General features: G+C 54.0%; 1 protein-coding gene across 1 annotated transcript; it reads right to left on the bottom strand.

The window, feature by feature from the left end:
* Positions 1-8,298: 8,298 nt before the first annotated feature.
* Positions 8,299-25,212, bottom strand: LOC103108977 (mucin-17; the record flags this gene model as incomplete). The annotated part of the gene is made up of 13 exons (XM_060172322.1): positions 8,299-8,774; positions 9,463-9,542; positions 10,701-10,798; positions 10,884-11,045; positions 12,098-12,263; positions 12,347-12,418; positions 14,221-14,363; positions 15,073-15,131; positions 15,660-15,790; positions 16,666-16,860; positions 19,083-19,298; positions 21,984-22,199; positions 24,693-25,212. Coding segments are annotated over 13 exons (2,103 nt in total), but the record flags the coding sequence as incomplete, so codon positions are not given.
* Between the last annotated feature and the right edge of the window lie 1,361 nt (positions 25,213-26,573).

Below are 26,573 nucleotides of genomic sequence, written 5' to 3'. Positions count from 1 at the left end.
TGAGAGAGGGGATGGGGTGGGTGTGTAACCCATGGGGTGGAGAGAGGGAACAAAAAGTTAGCTGGCTTCAAATCCTGAGGCGCTGCAAACACAAGCAAATGGAGAGGCATGAAGCCTGGAACTTATAGATGTCTTTCGGACCTGCCTGGTACAGATATCTGTGATTAGTTTTATGTGCTGCTTCAGGCCAGGGCTTTCCAGAAGGCAGTGTCTCAGCTTCTCCCAGCACTGAAGCTGGAAGAGCAAATCACAGCCCACAACTTTCCTTCCCCCCCCCCCCCCGCCCCTGCTTCCAGGGTTATCGCTGGGGCTCTGTGACTGCAGTAGGAATCCACTGCTGCTGGAGTGGTCATTTTCCCCTATTTTTGTTGCCCTTGTTGTTGTTGTTATTGTTGCTGCTACTGTCGTTGTTGGATAGCACAGTGAGAAATCTAGAAGGGGCCAGGTGGTGGCACACATGACAATGCGCAAGGTTGCAGGTTCAAGCCCCTGGTCCCCACCTGCAGGGGGAAAGCTTCATGAGCGGAGGAGCAGGGTTGCAGATGTCTCTCTGTCTCCCCCCTCCCCTCTCAATTCCTCTCTGATTCTATCCAATAATAAATAAATGAATAAACATTAAAAAACACCCTAGACTCTGGGGGGAGATAGAGGGGAGAGAAAGATAGACACCTTCAGACTTGCTTCACTGCTTGTGAAGTGACCCTCCTACAGGTGGGGAGCTGGGAGCTCGATCCTTCTGCTGGTCTTTGTTCTTCACTCCGAGTGTACTTCACCCGCTGTGCTGCCTACTGCTCAGCCCCAGGCCAGAACTTTCCACTCCAAAGTCCCTCAATTTGCAAAACGCACCCCCACCCCATACATACACACAGGACATCATTACACCTGTCCATTTACACCCCGGGCAGCCATGGAGCCTCAGCCGGCACGTGTCTGCCTGCCCTCTGCTCCTTCTCTAACCCTTTGGCCCCCTCTGCCTGCTCCCCCCACCCCAGTCTCAGAGTCCCCCTTCCCCAGCGCCAGTCCTCCCAGCTGTCATTTTCAGGCGAGGCCACCAGAGGGCGCTGCGCCACCACGGGTCTAACGTCTCTGTCCCTTGCCGGGGACGAGGAGGCCAAAGCGCTGACCTCGCTTCTGGGGTTGGGGCGCCACTCTGGCCAACCACCTGAGGCGGCTGACAGCCCTGTTGTACACTGCCCCCCACTCCCTCCCTCTTGGCCCAGATATCTGCAGAAGCGCTCCTACCCCTAGGGTTTTTGGGGGATTTGAAAGGACACCCCCAAATCCTCATCTGGCAGCCTGCCTGTCTGCACTTCATAAGAACTGACATGAGGGGGGCTTTGTGATTACCCTGTTGGGGGCACATATTAAGGTGGTGAGGACTCAGGTTCCAGCCCAGGGTCCCCACCTGCAGGGGGGAAGCTTCAGGAGCGGTGGAGCAGGGCTGCAGGTCTCTCTCTCTCTCTCTCTTTCTGCCCTCCTCTCCTCTCTGAATTTCTCTCTGTCCTAGCAATAGAAATACAAAAGGAAAGGGGCTGAGTGGTGGAGCACCTAGTTGAGCGCACACGCTACAAGGCACAAGGACCGGGGTTCGAACCCCCGGTCCCCACCTGCAGTAGGAAAGCTTCATGAACAGTGAAGCTGGGCTGCAGGTGTCTCTCTCCCTCTCTGCCTCCCTTCACTTTCTCATTTTTGGCTATCTCTATTTAATGATAAATAAAGAGAACAACAACTACAAAACCCAACAACAAACAAATAAAAAAAGAACAAAAAAGAAAAGGGAAAAATGGCCACCGGGAGCAGTGGGTTGGCCATCCAGGCACCAGCCCCAGCGATGACCCCGGTGGCAGAGAGACAAAACAGACACACACAAAAAACCCCACAACAATGAGAACAGGCACCCGCCCTGAACACGGCTGTGGAGACTCTTGGAGTTGGCACCGGCTTGGCCAGTTCTGGGCCCGAGTGCAGGTTCCCCTGTGACCTGCCAGCCCGAGGGGTCCCCCTTCCCCTCCTACCCGGGCTTCTCTCTCTGCATCCACCTGTCTTACCACCCCCGCCCCACATACACCCTCAGTTCTCCCCTCATGCCTTGCCCTGCCCAGGCCAACTGTCTTGGTTTTTCTTTCTCTGGACCTGAGTCCAAGTGGGGTTTTGTGCCCCCTCTCCCCCCCTGCCCCTGCTCCAGGCAGCTTCGGCGCAGCTGGTCAGTGACCTCCTCACATGTGATCGCTTCTGCGGGGGGCAGACGAGGCTACCCCCACCCCAGCCCTCCTTCTCTGCAAAGGGCCCCTCTTGGCCTCTGGGCTTCCCTGTCCCTGCTTCCCTCCTCCCTCCTTGCCAGACCCCCCATGCATATCCCTAGCCCCCTCCCTGCTCTGGACCCAAAACAGGTCTGTGTCCACACCTGTTGCCCCCTGCCCCCTACCTCACCTCATCCAACCTGAGACTCTTGGACCCATGTCACCATGTAACATCCTTGGTTCCCTATGCATGCCTGAGAGAGAGAGAGGGAGACGGGGAGGGAGAGGGAGGGAGGGAGGGAGAGAGAGAGAGAGAGAGAGAGAGGTGTCCTGCTATCTGAGTCATCTCCTGGCCCTTTGGAGTGTCTTTTTAAAGAATCCTTAAAACTTCATGTTTTACATTTTTATTTACTAGAGACAGAGGAAAAAATCAAAGGGGTCAGGGAATGGCACACCTGGTTAAGTGCACACATTACAGAGACAGAGAAAAATCAAAAAGGGGGTGGGGAAGTAGAGGGGAAGAGAGACAGAGAGACAGCTGCAGCCCTGCTTCACCACTCGTGAAGCTTCCCACCTGCAGGTGGGGACTGAGGGCTCACATACTGTAATGTGTGCGTTCAACCAGGAGCGCCACCGCCTGCCCCTCGGGATGTCTTTTGTTAGGTGAGCTTTGGAGGCACTGAAGTCTGGACAGGGTGTCCCGAGAGGGCTGGCCCCCGGGTCCCTGGGAGGGTGACCAGGCTGGGAGCTGAACCTTGCACGGGGGCCCTGTAATCTCACCATTGTCACCTGCATCATGGAGCCATATGGAGCAGGGCCAGCTGGGTGAAAGGGCAGTGTGGGGGTGCCACTTGGTCAGAGGCCCTCAGCCGGGCACCTGCCCACTGGTACCTCCCCAGTTCCCTCACCTACTCCCTTCTGGAATTCCTGACTCACGGCCAGCTGGCCAGCAGTTCAGGGAACACCTGGACTTGGGGTGGGGCGGTATCACTCCAGGCTGTCAGCTCTCTCCTCTGTCAGGTGGTGGGTGCCCGCCTGGCGGCTGGTGGAACCATCTCCATATCTCCTACTCACCTGACTCTGCTGAGAAGCTAGACCCACCTAGAGAGGGCCCCTCAACTCCCAAAAGGCTCCGAGCACCTGATACAGGAAACACGTCTCTTTTCACTGAGGCGAACATTTTTCTTTAAATTATTATTATTATTTAATTTTTAAAAAATTATTTATTTATTTCCTTTTGTTGCCCTTGTTGTATTGTTGTAGTTATTATTATTGTTATTGATATCATTGTTGGATAGGACAGAGAGAAATGGAGAGAGGAGGGGAAGACAGAGAGGGGGAGAGAAAGACAGACACCTGCAGACCTGCTTCTCTGCCTGTGAAGTGACCCCCCTGCAGTTGGGGAGCCGGGGCTCGAACTGGGATCCTTCCGCTGGTCCTTGCACTTTGCGCCACGTGCGCTTGACTCGCTGAGCTATGGCCCTCCTCCCCTAAAAATTTTTTTTGCCTCGGGAGTTTTCTGCCACCAGGGTTATTGCTGGGGCTCAGTGCTGGCACTGCGAATCCACTGCTTCTGGAGGCCATATCCCCCCCATTTTTGGTGCCCTTGAAGTTGTTATTGTTATTGTTGTCATTGTTGTTGGATAGGACAGAGACAAATGAAGAGAGGAGGGAAGACAGAGAGGTGGAGAGAAAGATAGACACCTGCAGACCTGCTTCACCACTTGTAAAGCGACCCCCCCCCCCCCCGCAGGTGGGGAGCCGGGGGCTTGAACCGGGATCCTTACGCCGGTCTTTGAGCTTTGGCCATTTGCGCTTAAGCCGCTGCACCTGAGTGATGGTGGTGCTGGGGACTGAACTTGGGACCTCAGAGCCTCAGGCAGGAGGCTCTCCTTGCATCACCATTATGCTGTCTCCTCAACCCTATTTTATTCCTATAAAAACTATTTTAGGGGCAGGTGTTGGCCCTCCTGGACAAGGGCACGGGTTCAAGCCCCTCCCCCCCAAGTTCCAACTGCAAGGGAGGAAGCCTCATGAGTGGTGAAGCAGAGCTGCAAGTCTCTCTCTCTCTTTATTTCCCCTCCCCCCTGATTTCTGTCTCTAGTCAATAATAAATAAATAAATAAATTTTTTAAAGGCTTAGTTAATTTGAGAGATAAGAGGAGAGAAAGAGAAGCAGACATCACTCTGGTCCATGTGCTGTGGGGGGCTGAACTCAGGACCTCATGCTTGAGAGTTCAGTGCTTTATCCACTGCGCCACCTCCTGGGCTACTTTATTTTTAGATTGATTTTCTTTAATGCCACGTGAAGAGGATTTTGAGAGGGAAGTCAGAGCAGTGCTCTGGCACTGGAAGGGCCTGAGAAGGGGCTGGGAGCCTCAGGCAGGCAAGTCTCCGTCGCCCCCCCCCCACACACACACTGAGAGACCCCCTGGTCACTTTGTTTATTTTGCCACCATGGTTATTGCTGGGGTTCAGTGCCACCAATCCTGGTGACTGTTTTTTATTTCCTTCCAGAGAGAGGGAAATAAACAGAGAGAGATAGAGAGGGAGAGAGACAGAGAGAGGAGAGACACTACAGCAATATCCCACCATTTGTGAAGCTTCCACCCCGCCCTCCCTGCCCCCCCCCACCCCCAGATGTTCCTGTGTAGCAGCCAGAGGCTTGAACCCAGGTCCTCATGCATGGTGAGGACTGCGCTCTACTGGGTACCCAGCTCCTAGTCACTCTCTTCCGACATTATTTTAGTTCTCAAAAAACAAGGACAGTGTTAGAAAGAAAAGGGAAGAGAGACCTGTCTTGCCAATTTCAAAGTCTTTTTACAAAACTGAGGTTAGGAAGCACTCCAGGGCTGGGGAGATAGACTGCTCGGTGATTCCACAATGACTCTCCTGCCTGAGGCTCTGAGGTCCTAGGTTCAAACCCCAGCACCACCATCAGCCAGAGCTCAGCCAAACCAAACCAAACAAACAAAGAAGACACCACCAGGGCAATGGGAGGGGAGGGATGAGGTGGGGGGCCTCAGATTCCCTCCTTGGGGGAGCAGCAGGCCTTGACTGCCATCTGTGGGTCTTGGGGTCCAAGGCTGGAAAAGCTGCCCCCAGACTCAGCTGACTGGAGAGAAAAGACTCCACCCTCCCCTCAATGAGGCAGAGAAACAACAGTGGGCATCTCCTCCTCTTCCTCCTCCTCCGTCCCTATCTCCTTCACCTCCATTTCCTTCTCTACCTCCTCCTCTTCCACCTCCTTCTCCCTCATTTTCTTCTTCCTCTCCCTCCTCCATTTATTTATTTATTTATTTATTTATTCTTATCAATACCAGGGTTATCTCTGGGGCTTGGTGCTGGCACTTTGAATCTACCTCTTCCGGCAGCCATTTTTTTCCTTTTTTCTTTCTTCTTTTTCTATTTTATTGGATAGAGATAGAGAGAAGTTGAGAGGGCAGGGGGAGGTAGAGAGAGGGAGACAGAGAGGGAGACAAAGAGACACCTGCAGACCTGCTTCACCGCTCATGAAGCTTCCCCTTACAGGTGGGGACTGAATTGGGGCTTGAACCCAGGTCCTTGAGCGTGGCCCCTTCTTGCCACAGTGACCTTTGGCAGAGCTGCTCAGAACCGCTCTGTAGATGCAACAGCGCTGGTTTGGTTTGTCCTGGGCTCCACTTCCCTTTTGCAGGAGTCTGAGCCTGTACCCTCCCTGCTGCAGTCTGAGCACCCCCCCACCCCCATGGCAGCTCCTGCAGCCCAGACGCCAGGGAGCCCCACTCCACCTGCACACACCCCAGCTTGGTGCTGGAGGCCAGGCACACCCCCACTTGGCTCCCCAGCCAGGAGCCTGGGAGCTAATCAGGCTGATTGCTGGGAGGGGGGGCAGCCAGTAAATTTCCTCAGCCAGCTCCCAGCCCAGAGGGTGGGGGAGGGGGGTGTTCCCACAACACGGGGCCTCCCAGGCCAACTGGCTTGTGTCTCCAGTTCAAGGCCCTTACTGGGCCCAGCTCTCCTACCCCCATTACCCCAACCCACCTCTGGGCTGAAGGAGGAAGGGAGGAGAAGGAGGGGAGAGGAAGAGGAAGAGGAGAGGGAAGAGGAGGGGGAGGAGGGGAGGGGGAAAGGGAGGGAGAGGAGGAAGGGGAAGAGTTGGGGAGGAGGGAAGGAGGAGGGCTGAGAGAGGATGGGGAGGAAGGGTGAGGAGGGAGAGAAAGAAAAAGCCAGGAGAGAGGAGAGACCCCTCAGCACCCCTCCACCCATGGAGCTCCCCCAGTGCTGCCCACGGTGCTGCTGGGACTTAGGCCCTGGCGGCATCTACAGCAGGGCATGTGCCCTACCAGGTGGGCAATCTCCAGGCCCCTAAGTGAATAAATCTTTAAGTAAATTAAACTCTACAGAGAGGTACTTCAATTGGATTAACTGCGAGAAGCCTTAGTACTGGCACCCTGCACTGAGGCAGACACAGTGGAGAGGAACAGAGACGCCCCCCAGCTTGTGTGTATGTGTGTGTGTGGGGGGGGATAAGGAGTTGGGCGTGAGAACAGGTACAGTGGCTCCATATCAGCACCTGGGAGTGCTGTGGACTGAGCCTACCCCCACCCCAGGTCACAGTGGGACAGCCTCAGGAGGGGTGATTAGGTCACAAGGGTGGGCCCCTCTCTAATGGGATTAGTGCCCTCATCAGAGGCCCCCAGAAAAATAATATGGAACGCCCTCAAACACATAAAAAATGGAAATAACTTATGACCCAGCAATTCCACTAGTGGCATTTATCTCCCAAGTCAGAGGCCATCTGGACCTCCCCTCACCACTGCCCCCGCCCCCAGCCCTTAGTGACGGGTGGTTGGGGAAGGAATCCACGTACATGCCCATCGGAAGGGCTGGTGGGGTCCTGATGCTGGCACACCACTCACCATTTACAAAAGAGATGACAGTGTATTGTCAGGGCAAAATGGACGGAAGTGGAAATGATTATGCTAAGTGAATTAAGCCAAGAGGTGAAGGCCAGATACCAGATGGTTTCACTCATATGTGGAATGCAGAAAACCAAAGCAAACAGACTTGGAGTGAGAGAGAGAGAGAGAGAGAGGGGGGGGGGGGAGGGAGATAAAGAAAGACATAGAGGAGAGAAAGAGAAACAGAGAGAGAGAGGGGCAAACCAAACTGTGAATCCCAGGTTCAATCCCCAGCACCACCATCAGCCAGAGCTGAGCAGGGCTCTGGTAATAAATGAATTAAAAAAAAATGATTTAGGACAAAAGGCCCAAGAGGCAGTGTGAGAAGCTGGTTCACTCAGACCTAGGCTGTGGACTCTGGCAGCCAGAGCTGTGAAAACGAGTCATTAGAACCTTCCCAGGTCTCTGCTGTTGGGTGACAGTTTCCCAAAGGGGCCAAGGCAGAAGGTTCTAGAAGCCACAGCCAGGGGAGGCACTGACTCCGTGCAGGACGGCGCCTGCATGTGCTCTAAAGTGTCCACGAGGGGGCAGCAGATCCCCAAGAGCTCTCTCAGGAGAAGGTGGGATCCGGGGACACTGAGCGAGAGGCCTCCAGCCTGAGCAAAATGAACGCTGGGCCAGGTAGCAGGACCCAGGACATCTGGGGTGGGGGTGGGGGATCACCCTGGCGGCGACGTGGGAGGGGGCCTCAGCTCAGCCCAGTCCTGACTCGGCAGAAGGCAGGGCCGAGCCTCAAGGGTCAAACACAGCTGTACCCCCTCCCCCAAACGGTCGCAGCTGTATTCCTCCCCCGTCGCAGCTGTATCGCCCCCCAGAGTCGCAGCTGTCTCCGCCCTTCCCTCCCCGGGGGTCATAGCTGTCTCCGCCTTCTCTCCTCCCCCGGGGTTGTAGCTGTATCTGCCCTTCCCAGCCCTGGTCGCAGTCTCCCCGCCCCCCCCGCCCCCCAGCCCTGCAGGGGAACTCAGGCCTGTTTCCTCAAGGACAAACTACTTGTCTCCCAGAAGGAGGGGAACCCCTACCCTCTGCCCCCTAGGAAGTCCCCTCGCCCGCACCCCCCATTCCGGTTCTCTGGAGCCTGCCAGTTCCCTGTAAGAGCATCCTTCCTGGGCTGGGGATCATGAAAAACGTACAAAACTGCTTTTATTTCTGAGCTAATTAGCAACCAACAACAATAACAGCAACAAACCAGAACCTGTGGATGCAGATAAGGCTGTGAAATAATCAGCCTTCCGCACACACAAGAAAGGCCACGTGTGTGAGGCTTTGGGAAGCTGTCCCGAGTGCTGAACCACCGCAGGGGAGGAAGAACCTTCCAGAAGAGCCACGCCCTGAGGGCCTGTCCAGCGGCTGCGGCTGCGGCTGCGGCAGGTCTGGGAGTCTCTCTTCCTTCTCCGTGACTGGTGACTGCCACCCACACGCACTGTTTCTCTTCAGAACCCAGAGGAATGTTCTAGCGGGGGAAGCTTCCGCCAAGCTCAGTTGGGCTCGGGGCTTCTCTTCCACCACCACCACCCCCCACGGGGGTGACCATCTGCCCCTTACAGGGTCACGTCTGCGGCTGAGACTTCAGTTGGGGCCTCCGGATCTTGATCTGGACAGAGAGACAGAAGGTGGTGATGGCTGGGCCCCTGGGGAGGCTGGGACTTGGGGGCACAACTGGGAGCCTGGGACGTGCATGCTTAGCTCACTCCAGGAAGCCAGCGCCAAGCTACTGTGCCCCCCCCCCCCAGCCCCACTCTTTCTCCAGGGGGGCTGCAGTCTCCTGGCAAGGGAGCCCTCTCAGACACCCAGGCTCTCCCCGGGGTTCTCGGCAAAGGCTCTGAAGGGCCGGGTGTTGGCGCACCTGGCTGAGCTCACACATGCTCTCTGGCCTTTCTCAGTCTCTCAAAATCAAATGATACAATCAAATTCATTAAAATAAGGTTGACCACGTGCCAGCCATGGCTTTCACGACTGACTTCAGGATGGTTCAGCAGAACTTTTTTTGTGGTTCAGCGGAACATGATGAGTGCATGTGTCATGATAATGATAAGTATATTCACCCCTAATGTCTCTCTAGAAAAACACGGTGATGTGGTAGACAGGACATGCGTGCTTGAGGGGAGGTGTGTACTGCTGCATTGCTGTTTGGCTTTTAGAGGAGTGAGTACAGATTCTGCCTGCTAGCCTGTGCCTCCCCACCCCGTTTTGTTGGTCCCCCGGGATGGGGATGGAAGCACAGGAAGTGGGGAGCAGGGAGTGGGGGAGCCCACCCAGGCATTGTGGTCCTTGTTCCTTACCAGAGAGGTGGAGCTGATGTTGCCCAGGGAGGGCTGAAAGGTACTGTAGATGGAGTCCATGGGGATGTAGTTCTCCTGGTCTGCAGGGAGGGAGGGCCACAAGGCGGGGGTCAGGGAGGCTCCCCCCCACTCCCTGACAGTGGAGACAAGGGGCACCTGGCCCCCTGGCAGTCAGAAAACTGCTGTGTCCATGGTCAGAGACCCCCACCAGCAGACCCTGGAAAGTGGGTCTTGGGGGGACACAGAGTCACGTCTGTGCAGCCAGGGGGTGGGGATGGGGTGGTGCAGTGGGTAAAGCCCTGGACTCTTGGGCGCGAGGTTCCCCACTCTGACCTCCAGCATCACAAGGGCCACAGTGAGGCTCTGCTTCTCTCTCTTTCTCTATCATAAATGAAGAAATACATCTTAAAAGAAAAAAAATCACATTTGAAAATGAGACAGAGGCAAAGCGGGGGAAGGAGCCTACTTCTCCCCTTTTCTTCTGTTTCCCTCTCGTCTCTTTGGGAGCTGATGTGTTTCCCTCCTGTGAAGTTTCTCGGTTTTAGTAGCTGTTTGTCTCTCTGGACAGAGACAGGGAGAGGCTGAGAGGAGGAGGTGAGGGAGAAAGTGAGACATCTGCAGCACCGCTTCACAGCTCATGAAGTTTCCCCTGCCAGTGGGGACTCAATGGAGAACTTTTCTTTCTCTCTTATTTTTTTTAAATGTTAGTTATTTTATTTTAATGAGAGAGCTACAGAGAAAGAGATCAAAGCACCGGTGAGTTCTAGCTTACAGTGGTGCTGGGGACTGACCCTCCCTGTTTTGGAATTCAAAAGACCCAATTTCTATTGGGTTGTGGAGAAAGTCATGACACTTTTTTTTTTTTTTGGCAAAACACAGAAAAATACATCATGACTTTTTTGACAACCAAATCCATTCCTTTTTTCCACCCCCCATACAATTGTAAGACCCACTTTCTGGAAGCAATAACAGGGACTCCTGGCCTGGCAGCAGCCACAGCCTCTGCCTCTGATGACACCCCCCCCCCATGAGCACTGTGGGTTCTCAGAGACTCACACCCACCAGCTGGGCAGCCCCAGCCAGGCCCAGGGTCTGGGAGACCATTCACAGTTCCTGCCCCTCACACGTGCGCTGGTGGGAGGGGCCCACGGACTTGGAACTCAGAGACAGAAATGCCTCCCCCTTCGCTCCCACAAGCCCTGGGGTCTCCCGCCCACCCCCCCGGAGGATGCCTATACCTTCAGAGGCATCAAAGCCAGCATTCTGGAAAGACCCAGTGGCCGACCTGCCCTCCTCCTCCTGCCACTGGTTCATCCGGCTCTCCCGGGCCGCCTGCCTGTGGGCATAGAGTGGGTGAGCCCTGAGGGGCTGGGGACAGCTGAGGGAGAGGCCTGGGGCTGTGTGTGGGGGGGAGGGCTCACCTCTGTACTCTTCTCCTGGACAGCAGTGCGAAGGTGCCCAGGGCCACCAGCAGGACCAGCACGGCCACACCTGCCGCCCCTACCAGGCCATACACCAGGCTCTTCTGCGTGCCGTGCTCACACATTGCCCCGCTGTACCAGTGTGTGTCCGTGGTCAGGCAGCTGGGGGGCCGAGAAGGGGGGGAGGGAGGAGAAGGCACCCCCAGGTCAGGGCCGGCTGATGCCCCCAGACCCACAGCCCCAGGACCTTCCCTGCCTGTGGAACAACCCCAGGGCAAACCTCACCCCATCCATAGCACACACAGCACTGTTTCTCGCTCTCTGTCTCTTTAAAGTTCTTTTTTTTTACATTATATTTATTTATTTATTGGATAGAGACAGTTAGAAATTGAGAGGGAGTGGGTGAGATAGAGAGGAAGAGAGACAGAGAGACACCTGCAGCAAAGCTTTCCCCCTGCAGGTGGAGACCAGGAGCTCGAACCCTGGTCCTTGCACATCATTGTAATGTGCGCTCAACCAGGTGTGCCACCACCCAGCTACTGTTTTCTCTTTTTTTCCCTTTCTGTCCCCTTCCTTCCTTCCTTTCTCTTTTCCCCTCCCTCCCACGCTCTTTCTTTCTTTCTTTCTCTCTCTCTTTCTTTCTTTGCCACCAGGGTTACCACTGGGGCTTAGCGCTGGCACAAGCAAATCCACAGCTCCCGGCAGCCACTCTTTCTTTCTTTCCTCCCTTCCTTTTTTGATTTTCTTTCTATTTTGCTTGACGGGACAGAGAGAAATTGAGAGGGGAGGCAGAAATAGAGAGGGAGACAGAGAGACACCTGCAGCCCTGCTATACCAGTCATAGAGTATCCCCTCCCCTGCAGCTGGGGAGCGGAGGCTTGAACCCGAGTCCTTGGGCACAGTAACATGTGTGCTCACCTTCGGTGCACCACTGCCTGCCCCCACTCCACCCTGTCTAAGCCCTTATCCTCTCCTCCTCTTCCAGGGAGCCAGCCACTCGGGCCTCTGCACTGGGGGGAGGCCCTGGCCCAGGGTGCGAGCACAGCGACTGGTCCCTGTCCTCCCTCTACCCCCTCCTCCTCTCCACTCACCTCCACCCGGCTTTCCTGTGTAGCTGGGCCACCTCGTACCCCAGTCTCCCCAGCAGGGACGGCCGAGTGCTCCCTTGGAGGGGGTCCCAAGAGCAGGGGCAGGGGCGGGGCAGGGTGACTCACTAGCATCGGGGGCCGAGGGCCAGGTCCAGTTGGCATTTGCCGTAGTTACAGTTCAAAGAGCTGCTGAACCCGGATGAACACCTGCTGATGCAGTAGGGCCGGCTGGCCTGGTACTCCACGAAGAAGAACCTGGCCAGCTGCTCCCCTGCCTTCTGCTCGCACTCCCCTGCGGGATGGGGGGCATGGTGAGGGGTGTCTGGGTGTGTGTCCCCTGCCGCCCTGGCCCCGGCCCTCCCTCGGGTCACCTACTTTCAGGGTCGTAGGTCAGTGTGATGTTCTTCTCCACCGTGGTGGCGTTCGGCCTGAAGCACAGTCTCCCTCCTGAAGACACAGAGAGCCCGTCAGCACCTGTGCGTCCGTGTGCCTGTGTGTCTGTGTGTGTGTGTGTGTGTGTGTGTCCCTGCTGCCATCAAGTCATTAAGACCACTGCAGGGGGCTGTGCATGCACAAGGACCAGAGTTCAAGCTCTGGGCACCACCTACAGGGCTACAGGGGTGGGGGGAGCTTCTCAAATGGTGAAGCAGGGCTGCAGGTGTCTCTCTGTCTCTCTAGCTCCCCCTCTTCTCTCAAGTTCTCTCTGTCTCTGGCCAAAAAACTAAAGGGAAAAAAAGAGGTGTGTTGGAAGGGGGAATATAGGCCTTGGAAGAAGTGGATTCACTGTGCAGACACTGAGCCCCAGCGATAATCTTGGTGGCAACAAGCAAGAAAAAATGACCTCTGGGGGGGTACCTGGCTAAGCACACATATTATAGTGTGCAGAGACCCAGGTTCAAGGTGGCACTCTGGCACAATGGATAGCGCATTGGACTTCTAGTGACAAAGACCTAGGTTCAAGCCCCTGGTCCCCACCAGCAGGAAGGAAGCTTCACAAGTGGTGAAGCAGGGCTGCAGGTGTCTCTCTCCCTCCCTCTCTCCCCTCCCCTCTCAATTCCTCTCTGTCTCTATCCAGTAGTAAATAAAATAATAAAATGAAATAAAATAAAACAGGAAATTAAATGTTCCAGGAGGTGGCACAATGGATAAAGCACTGGACTCTCAAGCATGAGGTCCTGAGTTCAGTCCCTAGCAGCACATGTACCAGAGTGATGTCTGGTTCTTTCTCTCTCTCTTATCTTTCTCAGAAATAAATAAAATATTTAAGGGAGTTGGGCAGTAGCACAGCAGGTTAAGCGCACGTGGCACGAAGCGCAAGGACCAGCGTAAGGATCCCAGTTTGAGCCCCCAGCTCCCCAACTAAAGGGAGTTACTTCACAGGCGGTGAAGCAGGTCTGCAGGTGTCTATCTTTCTCTCCCTCTCTCTGTCTTCCCCATCTCTCTCGATTTCTCTCTGTCCTAACAATGACAACATCAATAACAATAATAACTACAAACAATAAAAAAACAAGGGCAACAAAAGGAAAATATATATATATATATATATATATATATATATATATATATCCAAAACAAGAGAGTCGGGCAGTAGTGCAGCAGTTTAAGCGCACATGGTGTGAAGCCCAAGGACCGCTGAAAGGATCCCAGTTTGAGCCCCTGGCTTCCCACCTGCAGGGGTGGGGTCATTTCACAAACGGTGAAGAAGGTCTGCAGGTGTTTATCTTTCTCTCCCCCTCTCTATCTTCCCCTCCTCTCTCCATTTCTCTCTGTACTATCTAACAATGACGACATCAATAACAACAAAAATAATAATTACAACAACAATAAAAAACAAGGGCAACAAAAGAGAAAATAAATAAAAATAAATCCCAAACAAAACAATAAATATTTAAAATAAAAAAAAATTTATAAAAAGAAAGAGAGAAAATCAGAAGAGGAAAAACCATTTGCTGGGAGAGGTGGGGTTGTGCCAGCCCTAAACCAGAATGAACTAACATGGAACTTTCTAGAAGGGAGGAAGTGCCGTGTGGCCTGGGCCCTGTCCTGGTGAGCTCGCTTTTCTTTTCCACACAGCTGTCCCCATGTCATCGGGTGCCAAGCTGGGCCCCCACCTTCCTGCTACCCACACCCTTACTAGGGTCCCCACACCGCCCCCCGGGCCCCCGGGGCTTCGCTACTGCTCTGCCTCCACGCCCCACCCAGGGGTGGCCAGGCTTTGGGTGGGGTGGGGGCTGCGGGCGGGGGCTCACCTGTGCAGCTCCCATTTCCTTCGTTGGTCTCATTCAAGATCTTTTGTGTCACCTCCTGCGTGACGTTCTGCAGGACGTCCTTGTAGTTGGTCGTGAAGCTGGTCTCCAGGATGATCTCGTGCTCCACCACCACGCTGCCCTGGCTGAGGAGACAGGGGACACCCTCTGCTCAGACACCCCCCGCCCTGGGGTGGGCAGAGCCTACAGCCTCCCAGCCCAGGTTGTAGCTGGCATCTGTCTGCCAGGCTGGGGCTTCACTCCACTCTGCTCCAGGGACATGCGTCTTCTGTTGTTTTTGTTTTCTACGATTTTATTTATTTATTCATGAAGAAGGATATCGGAGAGAGAGAGAAAGAGCCAGGCATCATTCTGGTACATGTGTTGCCGGGGATTGAACTCAGGACCTCATGCTTGAGAGTCCAGTGCTTTATCCACTGAACCGCTTCCTGGACTACCATATTCATTTACTTTTTTTTTCCTGGTTTATTTTACTTATTAATGAGCAGCAGGGAGCCAGAGAGAAAGGGAGAACCAGAGCCTCACTCGGGGACATGTGATGGTGGGGATAGAACTAGAACTCAGGCCTCCTACCGAGAGCCCAGCATCTAACCCACTGCACCACCCTATGGGGCTCTAAATTTGGCGACGAGCCTGGCCAGACAGAGCACTCAGCGGCAGAGCTCAGACCCCGAACTCCTGACCTCCAGAGCATGAGAAGAGCATTATGTGGTGGAAGCCGCCCGTCTGGGGTCTTCTCAGGACAGATGCAGGTGACCCAGCCAGGATCACCCACCAGATGGCCATGGACACTCCCTTCCCAGAGACCCCTTCCCAGAGACCCCGGCTACTCACGTCAGACTTAGGATTTTTACTCCCTTGTACTCTTTGATGCCCTTGTAAAGTTGGTCCATCTGAAAGAAAAGACCAGAGTGAGTGGGGTGTTATGTGATTTGGGGGGTCCCGACCAGAAGGCTGTACCCCCTGTGCCAGGGCCCAGCTGGCTGTCATCCAAGGTCCCTTCTCAAAGGCCAAGTTCATCCTGGGCTTCCCAGCGGCCTCTGGTGTGTGTGTGGGGGGACCTGACTTGCACTGTTCCTTCCTCTCTGGAAATGCCTTCTTTCCTTCCTTTCTTTGGGGTGTGTGTGAGTGTGTGTGTGTGTGTGTGTGTGTGTGTGTAAGGGAGAGAGAGAGAGGAAGAGAGAGAATAAGAGAGAAAAAGAGAGAGAGAGAGGAAGAGAGAGAAGAGAAAGGAAGAGAGTGAAGAGAGAGGAAGAGAGAAAGACAGACAGAGAGACAGAGACAGAGAGAAAGAGGAGAGTTTCTCTTTGGTACAGGTGATACCTGGGATCAAACTCAGGACCTCAGGTTTGAGAGTCCAGCACCCTATCCCCTGTGCCCCCTCCCGAGCCGCGTGGGAACCTGCTCTCTCCCTGGCTCACCTGATCCGTGAATTTCTTCTGGAATTCCTTGAATGCCTGAGAAGAATGGTTTCTGAGGTCATCGGAGAACTGCTTGTTCTGCACCGTCACACTCACCTCCACACTGGCACTGATCGTTTCTGGTGGGTGTTCTGGGGGAGGGGCAGTGGCTGTTACTGAGGACAACCCCACCTCCTGCAACCCCACTAGGAGTGGAGGGTGGGACTGGGATGTGTCTTCCTCTTGGCTTTGAAGTGGACTCCATGACACCCAGGGTCTTAGCTCCTTCTAGAAAGTTCTATACACCTTGTTAATGCCTACTTGTCCACCCACCTAATACCAGTGCATTTCTCTTTCCTTTTTTCTTCCGGGATCCTCCTCCTCCTCCTCCTCCTCCTCTACTTCTTCTTCCACCCTCCTCCCCTTTATCAGAGCCCTGCTCAGCTCTGGCTGATGGTGGTGCTGGGGATTGAACCTGGGATCCCAGAGCCTCAGACAAGAGGAGAGAACCACTGTGTTGTCTCCTAAGTCCCATTTTGTCATATATATATATATATATATCCAGAGTTCAAACCCAGGACCTCGCTTGTGCAAGTCTTATGCTCTGTCTCTCTCCAGCCCCATGTTGAAACTATTTCCTGCCTACTTTCTCTCTCTATATATAATTATCTTTATTTTACTTATCAGATAGAAACAGCCAGAAATTGAGAGGGAAAGGGGAGTTGAAGAGAGGCAGAGAGACACCAGCAGACCTGCTTTACCACTTGAAAAGTTTTCCCCCTGCAGGTGGGGACCAGGGGCTCAAACCCAAGTCCTTGCACCTTATAACATGTGTGCTTAACCAGGTGTGCCACCACCCGGCCCCCATCCTGCTAACTTTTCTGCCCGTGTCCCACACTGAATTCTAGGGCTGCACTAGCCTTTGTCCCCAGCCTCCATTTCTGCTCCATCCAGCTGTTTTTGTCACCAGAGGGGGTAGGCGGTGTGGTGTGATGGGGGGAATGGGGGGGCAAGATGGGGTGCTCACCCAGCTCGATGTTCTGGACCACCTCCTCGCACCATCGCCCGAAGAAGTGGCTGGTGCACACACACTTGATCCCGTCCCAGGAGCCTCCATTCTGGCAGGATGGCCCTGCCACCAGGTACTGGCACCGGTCCCCTTTGTAGCCCTGGGGGCACTGGCAGGTGTTTCCCTCCAGCTGGCCTCCATTGAGACAGACGACTAAAAGGAAGCAGACCCACTTGGGTACGGGACACAGCTGGCAACTCCTCTTCACCTACTTATCTACTTCTGGCCATGCTGGGGGTGGTACCCGCGGCCCTGCTCATGGATGGGATGCCACCTAGTAGCCTCCTGCCCCCACCCCCAGTGGAACTTCCTATCCTTCCTTCTTTCCTTCCTTCCTTCCTTTCTTTTTTCTTTGAGAGACGTCAAAGCACCATGTGACCATGCATAGACCTTCTCGGGTGCCAGCCATGGTCCTGCCATGTGGTGCCAGGGCTTGAACCCAGAACCCAGGGCTTCATGTGCAGCATCAGATGCCTCTAATGTCCCAGGTGAACTATCTCCCTGCCCCTAATCTGGCACCCTCAGGAGACCGGGGGTCAGGTAGGGTGGGACAGACACCTGTCCCAGAATCTGTGTGGAGGTTGGGCTGGACCCCACAGGAGGAGAGGGAAAGCCGCTGTTGGAGAGAAGGTGTGTATGGGAGGCAGATAGTCAGGGCTGGGGGAGAGGAAGTGGAGATGGACACAGAGACAGAGACAGAGGGAACCCAGAGAGACCCTGACCTGGGGAGGAACACCCCCCATACCCTCATAGCCAGCCCTGGGAGGCCTCGGGAGAGCTGTGAGCTGAACCTGTCCCAGCTCCTACTTCACCTGGGGGGTGAGGGAGGAGAGCGGATGCAGGCAGGAAGCGGCTCCTGGCAGCCCCAGGGCAGTGATGCCAACCCACCTGGGCCGCCCAAGGCTCAGCTCTCTGATTTGTGATAAACAGAGAGGCACCGGTGGCAAGCCTGCGAAGTGTGTTTGTACTCGTTTTATTGAATTTTTATGTATTTTGAAAATAATTTAATTAATTTCTTACTGGATAGAGACAGAGAGAAATTGAGAAGGGAGACGGTGATAGAGAGAGAGAGAGAGAGAGAGAGAGAGAGACCTGCAGCCCTGCTTCACCACTAATGAAGTTTTCTCCCTGCAGGTAGGGACCAGAGGCTTGACCTGGGTCGCTGTGCACTGTAATGTATGTGCTTAATCAGGTGCACCACAGCCTGGCCCCTGTATCTTTTTTTTTTTTTTCTTAAAGACTTACTTATTAAGGAAAGAGAGAGAAGAAAAAAAGGAGGAGGAGGCATGCAAGGTGCAAGGGCTCAAACTCAGGACCTCATGCCCACAAGGCTTGTGCTTCACCGGCTGTGCCATCTCCAGGGCCCCTGAGGGGTCTGTCTGTACCATCTGAGGAGTAGGCCCACCTCAGCCTCCTCCTGGTCTATCCCACCAGGCTGGGAGGTGTGGGGAGGTAGCAAGCGGCCAGGGTTCAAATCATCCAGGAAGAAAGGAAGAAATAGCTTGAGGGTCCTGGGCACATGGGAACCCCCCAAGTCCTAACTCAGCCTCCCACCCCTCACTACTGAAGGTGTTCAGACCAAGGGCCAAAGCCAGTTGGGGGGCCCAGCAGTCACTAGTCCTTCCTGAAGAGACAAGCCCAGCCTACCCATGCACAGCTGCTCAGGGTGCAGGGGAGAGATAGCAGGGAGCAGAGCCCCCAGAGGAGGGATCCCTGAGGAGACAGGCCAGGCCTCAGAGTCTCTGAGGTTCACTGAGCTGAACAGGAATTTCAGGCACACAAGTAGCCCTCCTCAACCAGAGCTAGAAGTGACCCGCCTGTCATGGGACAGACACTGTCAGTGATGTGATGCCATATTGTCACTGAGTGGTGGAGATTGGGGAAGGCTTCCTCTGAGAGAAGCAATCTGGAGGGGGTACACCTTCAGAGACAGAGGCCAGGCGGAGGAAGGAGAGATATGGAGGACAATCCCAGAGCTGAGGAGGGAGCCAGAGGGCCTATGTGGGGGTGACAGGGGGCAGCAAAGGAGAAAGAGGCTCCAAGGAGATGTGAGGCTGCAAGAGAGGACCCCCAGTTCTGTGATGGTCCACACTGCAGAGACCAGGAGAATCACAAGAGAGATGAGAAAGCCAGAGAGGAGAGTTCACAGAACACAAGGAATTGGACAGATTGAAAGGCAGAAAAAAAGAAGGAAAAAGACAGACACTAAGGAGGGAACCACACACTACCTGTAGGAAAAAGGTTTCTACAGTGAGAAAAGTATCAGAAAATAAAAAAATAAATATAAATGAAAAAATAAATAACAGAGGGAGACATGTAGAAATTATGGAGAAAGGAAAGAGAAAAGTAAATTCAAAAAAGCAAGATTTCCTTACTTGGTGTAGTGGTCACAGGAGAAGCAGTTGTAGAGGTGGGACTGGAGGGACTCTCAGTGGAGGCAGTGGAGATTGCGGTGGAAGGACTCTTAGTGGAGGCTGTAGAGACTGTGGTGGAGGGATTCTCAGTGGAGGCTGTGGAGACTGTAGTGGAAGGACTCACAGTAGAGGCAGTAGAGACTGTGGTGGAGGGATTCTCAGTGGAGGCTGTGGAGACTGTAGTGGAAGGACTCTCAGTAGAGGCTGCTGAGACTGTGGTGGAGGGATTCTCAGTGGAGACTGTGGAGACTGCAGTGGAAGGACTCTCAGAAGAGGCTGTAGAGACTGTGGAGGAGGGACCCTCAGTGGAGGCTGTGGAGACTGTAGTGGAAAAACTCTCAGTAGAGGTTGTAGAGACTGTGGTGGAGGGATTCTCAGTAGAGGCTGTGGAGACTGCAGTGGAAGGGCTTGCAGAAGAAGCTGTAGAGACTGTGGTGGAGGGACTCTCAGTGGAGGCTGTGGAGACTGTAGTGGAAGAACTCTCAGTAGAGGCTGTAGAGACTTTGGTGGAGGGATTCTCAGTGGAGGCTGTGGACACTGCAGTGGAAGGACTCTCAGAAGAGGCTGTAGAGGCTGTGGTGGAGGGATTCTCAGTGGAGGCTGTAGATACTGTGGTGGAGGGACTCTGAGTAGAGGCTGTAGACACTGTGGTGGAGGGATTCTCAGTAGAGGCTGTAGAGACTGTGGTGGAAGAACTCTCAGTGGAGGCTGTGGAGACTAGACTGGAAGGACTCTCAGTAGAGCCTGTAGAGACTGTGGTGGAGGGATTCTCAGTGGAGGCTGTGGAGACTGTAGTGGAAGGACTCTCAGTAGATGCTGCAGAGACTGTGGTGGAGGGACTCCCAGTGGAAATTGTGGAGACTATAGTGGAAGGACTCTCAGTAGAGGCTGTAGAGATTGTGGTGGAGGGACTCTCAGTAGAGGCTGTAGAGACTGTGGTGGAGGGATTCTCAGTAGAGGCTGTAGAGACTGTGGTGGAGGGACTCCCAGCAGAAATCGTGGAGACTGTAGTGGAAGGACTCTCAGTAGAGGCTGTAGACACAGTGGTGGAGGGACTTTCAGTGGAGACTGTGGAGACTGTAGTGAAAAAACTCTCAGTAGAGGCTATAGAGACTGTAGTGAAAGGACTCTCAGTGGAGGCTGTGGAGACTGTAGTGGAAGGACTCTCAGTAGAGGCTGTAGACACTGTGGTGGAGGGATTCTCAGTGGAGGCTGTGGAGACTGCAGTGGAAGGGCTTTCAGAAGAGGCAATAGAGACTGTAGTGGAGGGACTCTCAGTGGAGGCTGTGGAGACTGCAGTGGAAGAACTCTCAGGAGAGGCTGTAGAGACTGCAGTGGAGGGACTCTCAGTGGAGGGTGTGGAGACTGTAGTGGAAGAACTCTCAGTAAAGACTGTAGAGACTATGGTGGAGGGACTCTCAGTGGAGGCTGTGGAGACTGCAGTGGGAGGACTCTCAGAAGAGGCTGTAGAGGCTGTGGTGGAGGGATTCTCAGTGGAGGCTGTAGAGACTGTGGTGGAGGGATTCTCAGTGGAGGCTGTGGAGACTGTAGTGGAAGGACTCTCAGAAGAGGCTGTAGAGACAGGGGTGGAGGGACTCTCAGTGGACACTGTGGAGACTGCAGTGGAAGGACTCTCAGTAGAGGCTGTAGAGACTGTGGTGGAGGGACTCTCAGTGGAGGCTGTGGAGATTGTAGTGGAAGGACTCTCAGTAGAGGCTGTAGGGACTGTGGTGGAAGGACTCTCAGTGGAGGCTGTGGAGACTGTGGTGGAGGTACTCTCAGTGGAGGCTATGGAGACTGTAGTGGAAGAACTCTCAGTAGAGGCTGTGGAGACTGTAGTGGAAGGACTCTCAGTAGAGGCTGTAGAGATTGTGGTGGAGGGATTCTCAGTGGAGGCTGTGGAGACTGTAGTGGAAAGATTCTCAGTAGAGGCTGTAGAGATTGTGGTGGAGGGATTCTCAGTGGAGGTTGTGGAGACTGTAGTGGAAGGACTCTCAGTAGAGACTGTGGTGGAGGGATTCTCAGTGGAGGCTGCTGTGGAGACTGTAGTGGAAGGACTCTCAGTAGAGGCTGTAGACACTGTGGTGGAGGGACTCTCAGTGGAGGCTGTGGAGATTATAGTGGAAGTACTCTCAGTAGAGGCTGTAGAGACTGTGGTGGAAGGACTCTCAGAAGAGGCTATAGAGACTGTGGTGGAGGGACTCTCAGTGGAGGCTGTGGAGACTGTAGTGGAAGAACTCTCAGTAGAGGCTGTAGAGACTGTGGTGGAGGGATTCTCAGTGGAGGCTGTGGACACTGCAGTGGAAGGACTCTCAGAAGCGGCTGTAGAGGCTGTGGTGGAGGGATTCTCAGTGGAGGCTGTAGATACTGTGGTGGAGGGACTCTGAGTGGAGGCTGTAGACATTGTAGTGGAGGGATTCTCAGTAGAGGCTGTAGAGACTGTGGTGGAAGAACTCTCAGTGGAGGCTGTGGAGACTGTAGTGGAAGAACTCTCAGTAGAGGCTGTAGAGACTGTGGTGGAGGGATTCTCAGTGGAGGCTGTAGAGATTGTAGTGGAAGGACTCTCAGTAGAGGCTGTAGAGAATGTGGTAAAGGGACTCTCAGTGGAGGCTGTGGAGACTGTAGTGGAAGAACTCTGAGTAGAGGCTGTAGAGATTGTGGTGGAGGGACTCTCAGTGGAGGCTGTGGAGACTGTAGTGTAAGGACTCTCAGTAGAGGCTGTAGAGACTGTGGTGGAGGGACTTTCAGTGGAGACTGTGGAAACTGTAGTGAAAGAACTCTCAGTAGAGGCTATAGAGACTGTAGTGGAAGGACTCTCAGTGGAGGCTGTGGAGACTAGACTGGAAGGACTCTCAGTAGAGCCTGTAGAGACTGTGGTGGAGGGATTCTCAGTGGAGGCTGTGGAGACTGTAGTGGAAGGAATCTCAGTAGAAGATGTAGAGACTGTGGTGGAGGGATTCTCAGTGGAGGCTGTGGAGACTGTAGTGGAAGAACTCTCAGTAGAGGCTGTAGAGATTGTGGTGGAGGGACTCTCAGTGGAGGCTGTGGAGATTGTAGTGGAAGGACTCTCAGTAGAGGCTGTAGAGATTGTGGTGGAGGGACTCTCAGTGGAGACTGTGGAGACTGCAGTGGAAGAACTCTCAGTAGAGGCTGTAGAGACAGTGGTGGAGGGATTCTCAATAGAGGCTGTAGAGACTGTGGTGGAGGGACTCCCAGTGGGAATTGTGGAGACTGTAGTGGAAGGACTCTGAGTAGAGGCTGTAGAGATAGGGGTGGAGGGACTTTCAGTGGAGACTGTGGAGACTGTAGTGAAAGAACTCTCAGTAGAGGCTATAGAGACTGTAGTGGAAGGACGCTCAGTGGAGGCTGTGGAGACTGCAGTGGAAGGACTCTCAGTAGAGGCTGTAGAGACTGTGGTGGAGGGATTCTCAGTGGAGGCTGTGGAGACTGTAGTGGAAGGACTCTCAGTAGAGGCTGTAGAGATTGTGGTGGAGGGACTCTCAGTGGAGGCTGTGGAGACTGCAGTGGAAGAACTCTCAGTAGAGACTGTAGAGACAGTGGTGGAGGGATTCTCAGTAGAGGCTGTAGAGACTGTGGTGGAGGGACTCCCAGTGGGAATTGTGGAGACTGTAGTGGAAGGACTCTGAGTAGAGGCTGTAGAGATAGGGGTGGAGGGACTTTCAGTGGAGACTGTGGAGACTGTAGTGAAAGAACTCTCAGTAGAGGCTATAGAGACTGTAGTAGAAGGACTCTCAGTGGAGGCTGTGGAGACTGCAGTGGAAGGACTCTCAGTAGAGGCTGTAGAGACTGTGGTGGAAGGATTCTCAGTGGAGGCTGTGGAGACTGTAGTGGAAGGACTCTCAGTAGATGCTGCAGAGACTGTGGTGGAGGGACTCCCAGTGGAAATTGTGGAGACTGTAGTGGAAGGACTCTCAGTAGAGGCTGTAGAGACTGTGGTGGAGGGATTCTCAGTGGAGGCTGTGGAGACTGTAGTGGAAGGAATCTCAGTAGAAGATGTAGAGACTGTGGTGGAGGGATTCTCAGTGGAGGCTGTGGAGACTGTAGTGGAAGAACTCTCAGTAGAGGCTGTAGAGATTGTGGTGGAGGGACTCTCAGTGGAGGCTGTGGAGATTGTAGTGGAAGGACTCTCAGTAGAGGCTGTAGAGATTGTGGTGGAGGGACTCTCAGTGGAGGCTGTGGAGACTGCAGTGGAAGAACTCTCAGTAGAGGCTGTAGAGACAGTGGTGGAGGGATTCTCAGTAGAGACTGTGGTGGAGGGACTCCCAGTGGGAATTGTGGAGACTGTAGTGGAAGGACTCTGAGTAGAGGCTGTAGAGATAGGGGTGGAGGGACTTTCAGTGGAGACTGTGGAGACTGTAGTGAAAGAACTCTCAGTAGAGGCTATAGAGACTGTAGTGGAAGGACTCTCAGTGGAGGCTGTGGAGACTGCAGTGGAAGGACTCTCAGTAGAGGCTGTAGAGACTGTGGTGGAGGGATATTCAGTGGAGGCTGTGGAGACTGTAGTGGAAAGACTCTCAGTAGAGGCTGTAGAGATTGTGGTGGAGGGATTCTCAGTGGAGGTTGTGGAGACTGTAGTGGAAGGACTCTCAGTAGAGACTGTGGTGGAGGGATTCTCAGTGGAGGCTGCTGTGGAGACTGTAGTGGAAGGACTCTCAGTAGAGGCTGTAGAGACTGTGGTGGAGAGATTCTCAGTGGAGGCTGTGGAGACTGTAGTAGAAGGACTCTCAGTAGATGCTGCAGAGACTGTGGTGGAGGGACTCTCAGTGGAGGCTGTGGAGACTGCAGTTGAAGGACTCTCAGTTAAGGCTGTAGAGACTGTGGTGGAGGGATTCTCAGTGGAGGCTGTGGAGACTGCAGTGGAAGGGCTCTCAGAAGAGGCTGTAGAGACAGTGGTGGAGGGACTCTCAGTGGAGGCTGTGGAGACAACAGTGGAAGAACACTCAGTAGAGGCTGTAGAGACTGTGGTGGAGGGACTCTCAGTAGAGGCTGTAGAGACTGTGGTGGAGGGACTTTCAGTGGAGACTGTGGAGACTGTAGTGGAAGAACTCTCAGTGGAGGCTATAGAGACTGTGGTGGAGGGACTCTCAGTGGAGGCTGTGGAGACTGTAGTGGAAGGACTCTCAGTAGAGGCTGTAGAGACTGTGGTGGAGGGATTCTCAGTGGAAGCTGTGGAGACTGCAGTGGAAGGGCTCTCAGAAGTGGCCGTAGAGATTGTAGTGGAGGGACTCTCAGTGGAGGCTGTGGAGACTGTAGTAGAGGAACTCTCAGTAAAAGCTGTAGAGACTGTGGTGGAGGGATTCTCAGTGAAGGCTGTGGAGACTGTAGTGGAAGTGCTCTCAGAAGAGGCTGTAGAGACAGTGGTGGAGGGACTCTCAGTGGAGGCTGTGGAGACTGTTGTGGAAGAACTCTCAGTAGAGGCTGTAGAGACTGTACTGGAGGGACTCTCAGTGGAGGCTGTGGAGACTGCAGTGGAAGAACTCTCAGTAGAGGCTGTAGAGACTGTGGTGGAGGGACTCTCAGTGGAGGCTGTGGAGACTGCAGTGGAAGTACTCTCTGAAGAGGCTGTAGAGGCTGTGTTGGAGGGATTCTCAGTGGAGGCTATAGAGACTGTGGTGGAGGGAATCTCAGTTGAGGCTGTGGAGACTGTAGTGGGACGACTCACTGTAGAGGCTGTAGAGACAGTGGTGGAGTGATTCTCAGTGGAGGCTGTGGAAACTGCCGTGGAAGAACTCTCAGTAGAGGATGTAGAGACTGTGGTGGAGGGACTCTCAGTGGAGGCTGTGGAGACTGTAGTGGACGAACTCTCAGTAGAGGCTGTAGAGACTGTGGTGGAGGGATTCTCAGTGGAGGCTGTGGAGACTGCAGTGGAAGAACTCTCAGTAGAGGCTGTAGAGACTGTGGTGGAAGGACTCTCAGAAGAGGCTGTAGAGACTGTAGTGGAGGGATTCTCAGTGGAGGCTGTGGAGATTGTAGTGGAAGGACTCTCAGTAGAGGCTGTAGGGACTGTGGTGGAAGGACTCTCAGTGGAGGCTGTGGAGACTGTGGTGGAGGGACTCTCAGTGGTGGCTATGGAGACTGTAGTAAAAGAACTCTCAGTAGAGGCTGTAGAGACTGTGGTGGATGGACTCTCAGTAGAGGCTATAGAGACTGTGGTGGAGGGATTCTCAGTGGAGGCTGTGGAGATTATAGTGGAAGGACTCTCAGTAGAGGCTGTAGAGACTGTGGTGGAAGGACTCTCAGAAGAGGCTGTAGAGACTGTGGTGGAGGGACTCTCAGTGGAGGCTGTGGAGATTGTAGTGGAAGGACTCTCAGTAGAGGCTGTAGGGACTGTGGTGGAAGGACTCTCAGTGGAGGTTGTGGAGACTGTAGTGGAAGGACTCTCAGTAGAGACTGTGGTGGAGGGATTCTCAGTGGAGGCTGCTGTGGAGACTGTAGTGGAAGGATTCTCAGTAGAGGCGGTAGAGACTGTGGTGGAGAGATTCTCAGTGGAGGCTGTGGAGACTGCAGTGGAAGGACTCTCAGTTGAGGCTGTAGAGACTGTGGTGGAGGGATTCTCAGTGGAGGCTGTGGAGACTGCAGTGGAAGGGCTCTCAGAAGAGGCTGTAGAGACTGTGGTGGAGGGACTCTCAGTGGAGGCTGTGGAGACTGCAGTGGAAGAACTCTCAGTAGAGGCTGTAGAGACTGTGGTGGAGGGAATCTCAGTGGAGGCTGTGGAGACTGCAGTTGAAGTACTCTCTGAAGAGGCTGTAGAGGCTGTGTTGGAGGGGTTCTCAGTGGAGGCTATAGAGACTGTGGTGGAGGGAATCTCAGTTGAGGCTGTGGAGACTGTAGTGGAACGACTCACAGTAGAGGCTGTAGAGACAGTGGTGGAGGGATTCTCAGTGGAGGCTGTGGAAACTGCTGTGGAAGAACTCTCAGTAGAGGCTGTAGTGACTGTAGTGGAGGGACTCTCAGTGGAGGCTGTGGAGACTGCAGTGGAAGTACTCTCTGAAGAGGCTGTAGAGGCTGTGGTGGAGGGATTCTCAGTGGAGGCTATAGAGATTGTGGTGGAGGGAATTTCAGTTGAGGCTGTGGAGACTGTAGTGGAACGACTCACAGTAGAGGCTGTAGAGACAGTGGTTGAGGGATTCTCAGTGGAGGCTCTGGAAACTGCTGTGGAAGAACTCTCAGTAGAGGCTGTAGAGACTGTAGTGGAGGGACTCTCAGTGGAGGCTGTGGAGACTGTAGTGGACGAACTCTCAGTAGAGGCTGTAGAGACTCTGGTGGAGGGATTCTCAGTGGAGGCTGTGGAGACTGCAGTGGAAGAACTCTCAGTAGAGGCTGTAGAGACTGTGGTGGAAGGACTCTCAGAAGAGGCTGTAGAGACTGTGGTGGAGGGATTCTCAGTGGAGGCTGTGGAGATTGTAGTGGAAGGATTCTCAGTAGAGGCTG

This window comes from Erinaceus europaeus, chromosome 15 (assembly GCF_950295315.1).
Source record: "Erinaceus europaeus chromosome 15, mEriEur2.1, whole genome shotgun sequence".
NCBI classification, from domain to species: domain Eukaryota; kingdom Metazoa; phylum Chordata; class Mammalia; order Eulipotyphla; family Erinaceidae; genus Erinaceus; species Erinaceus europaeus.
This window is presented reverse-complemented; position numbering and strand designations above follow the sequence as displayed.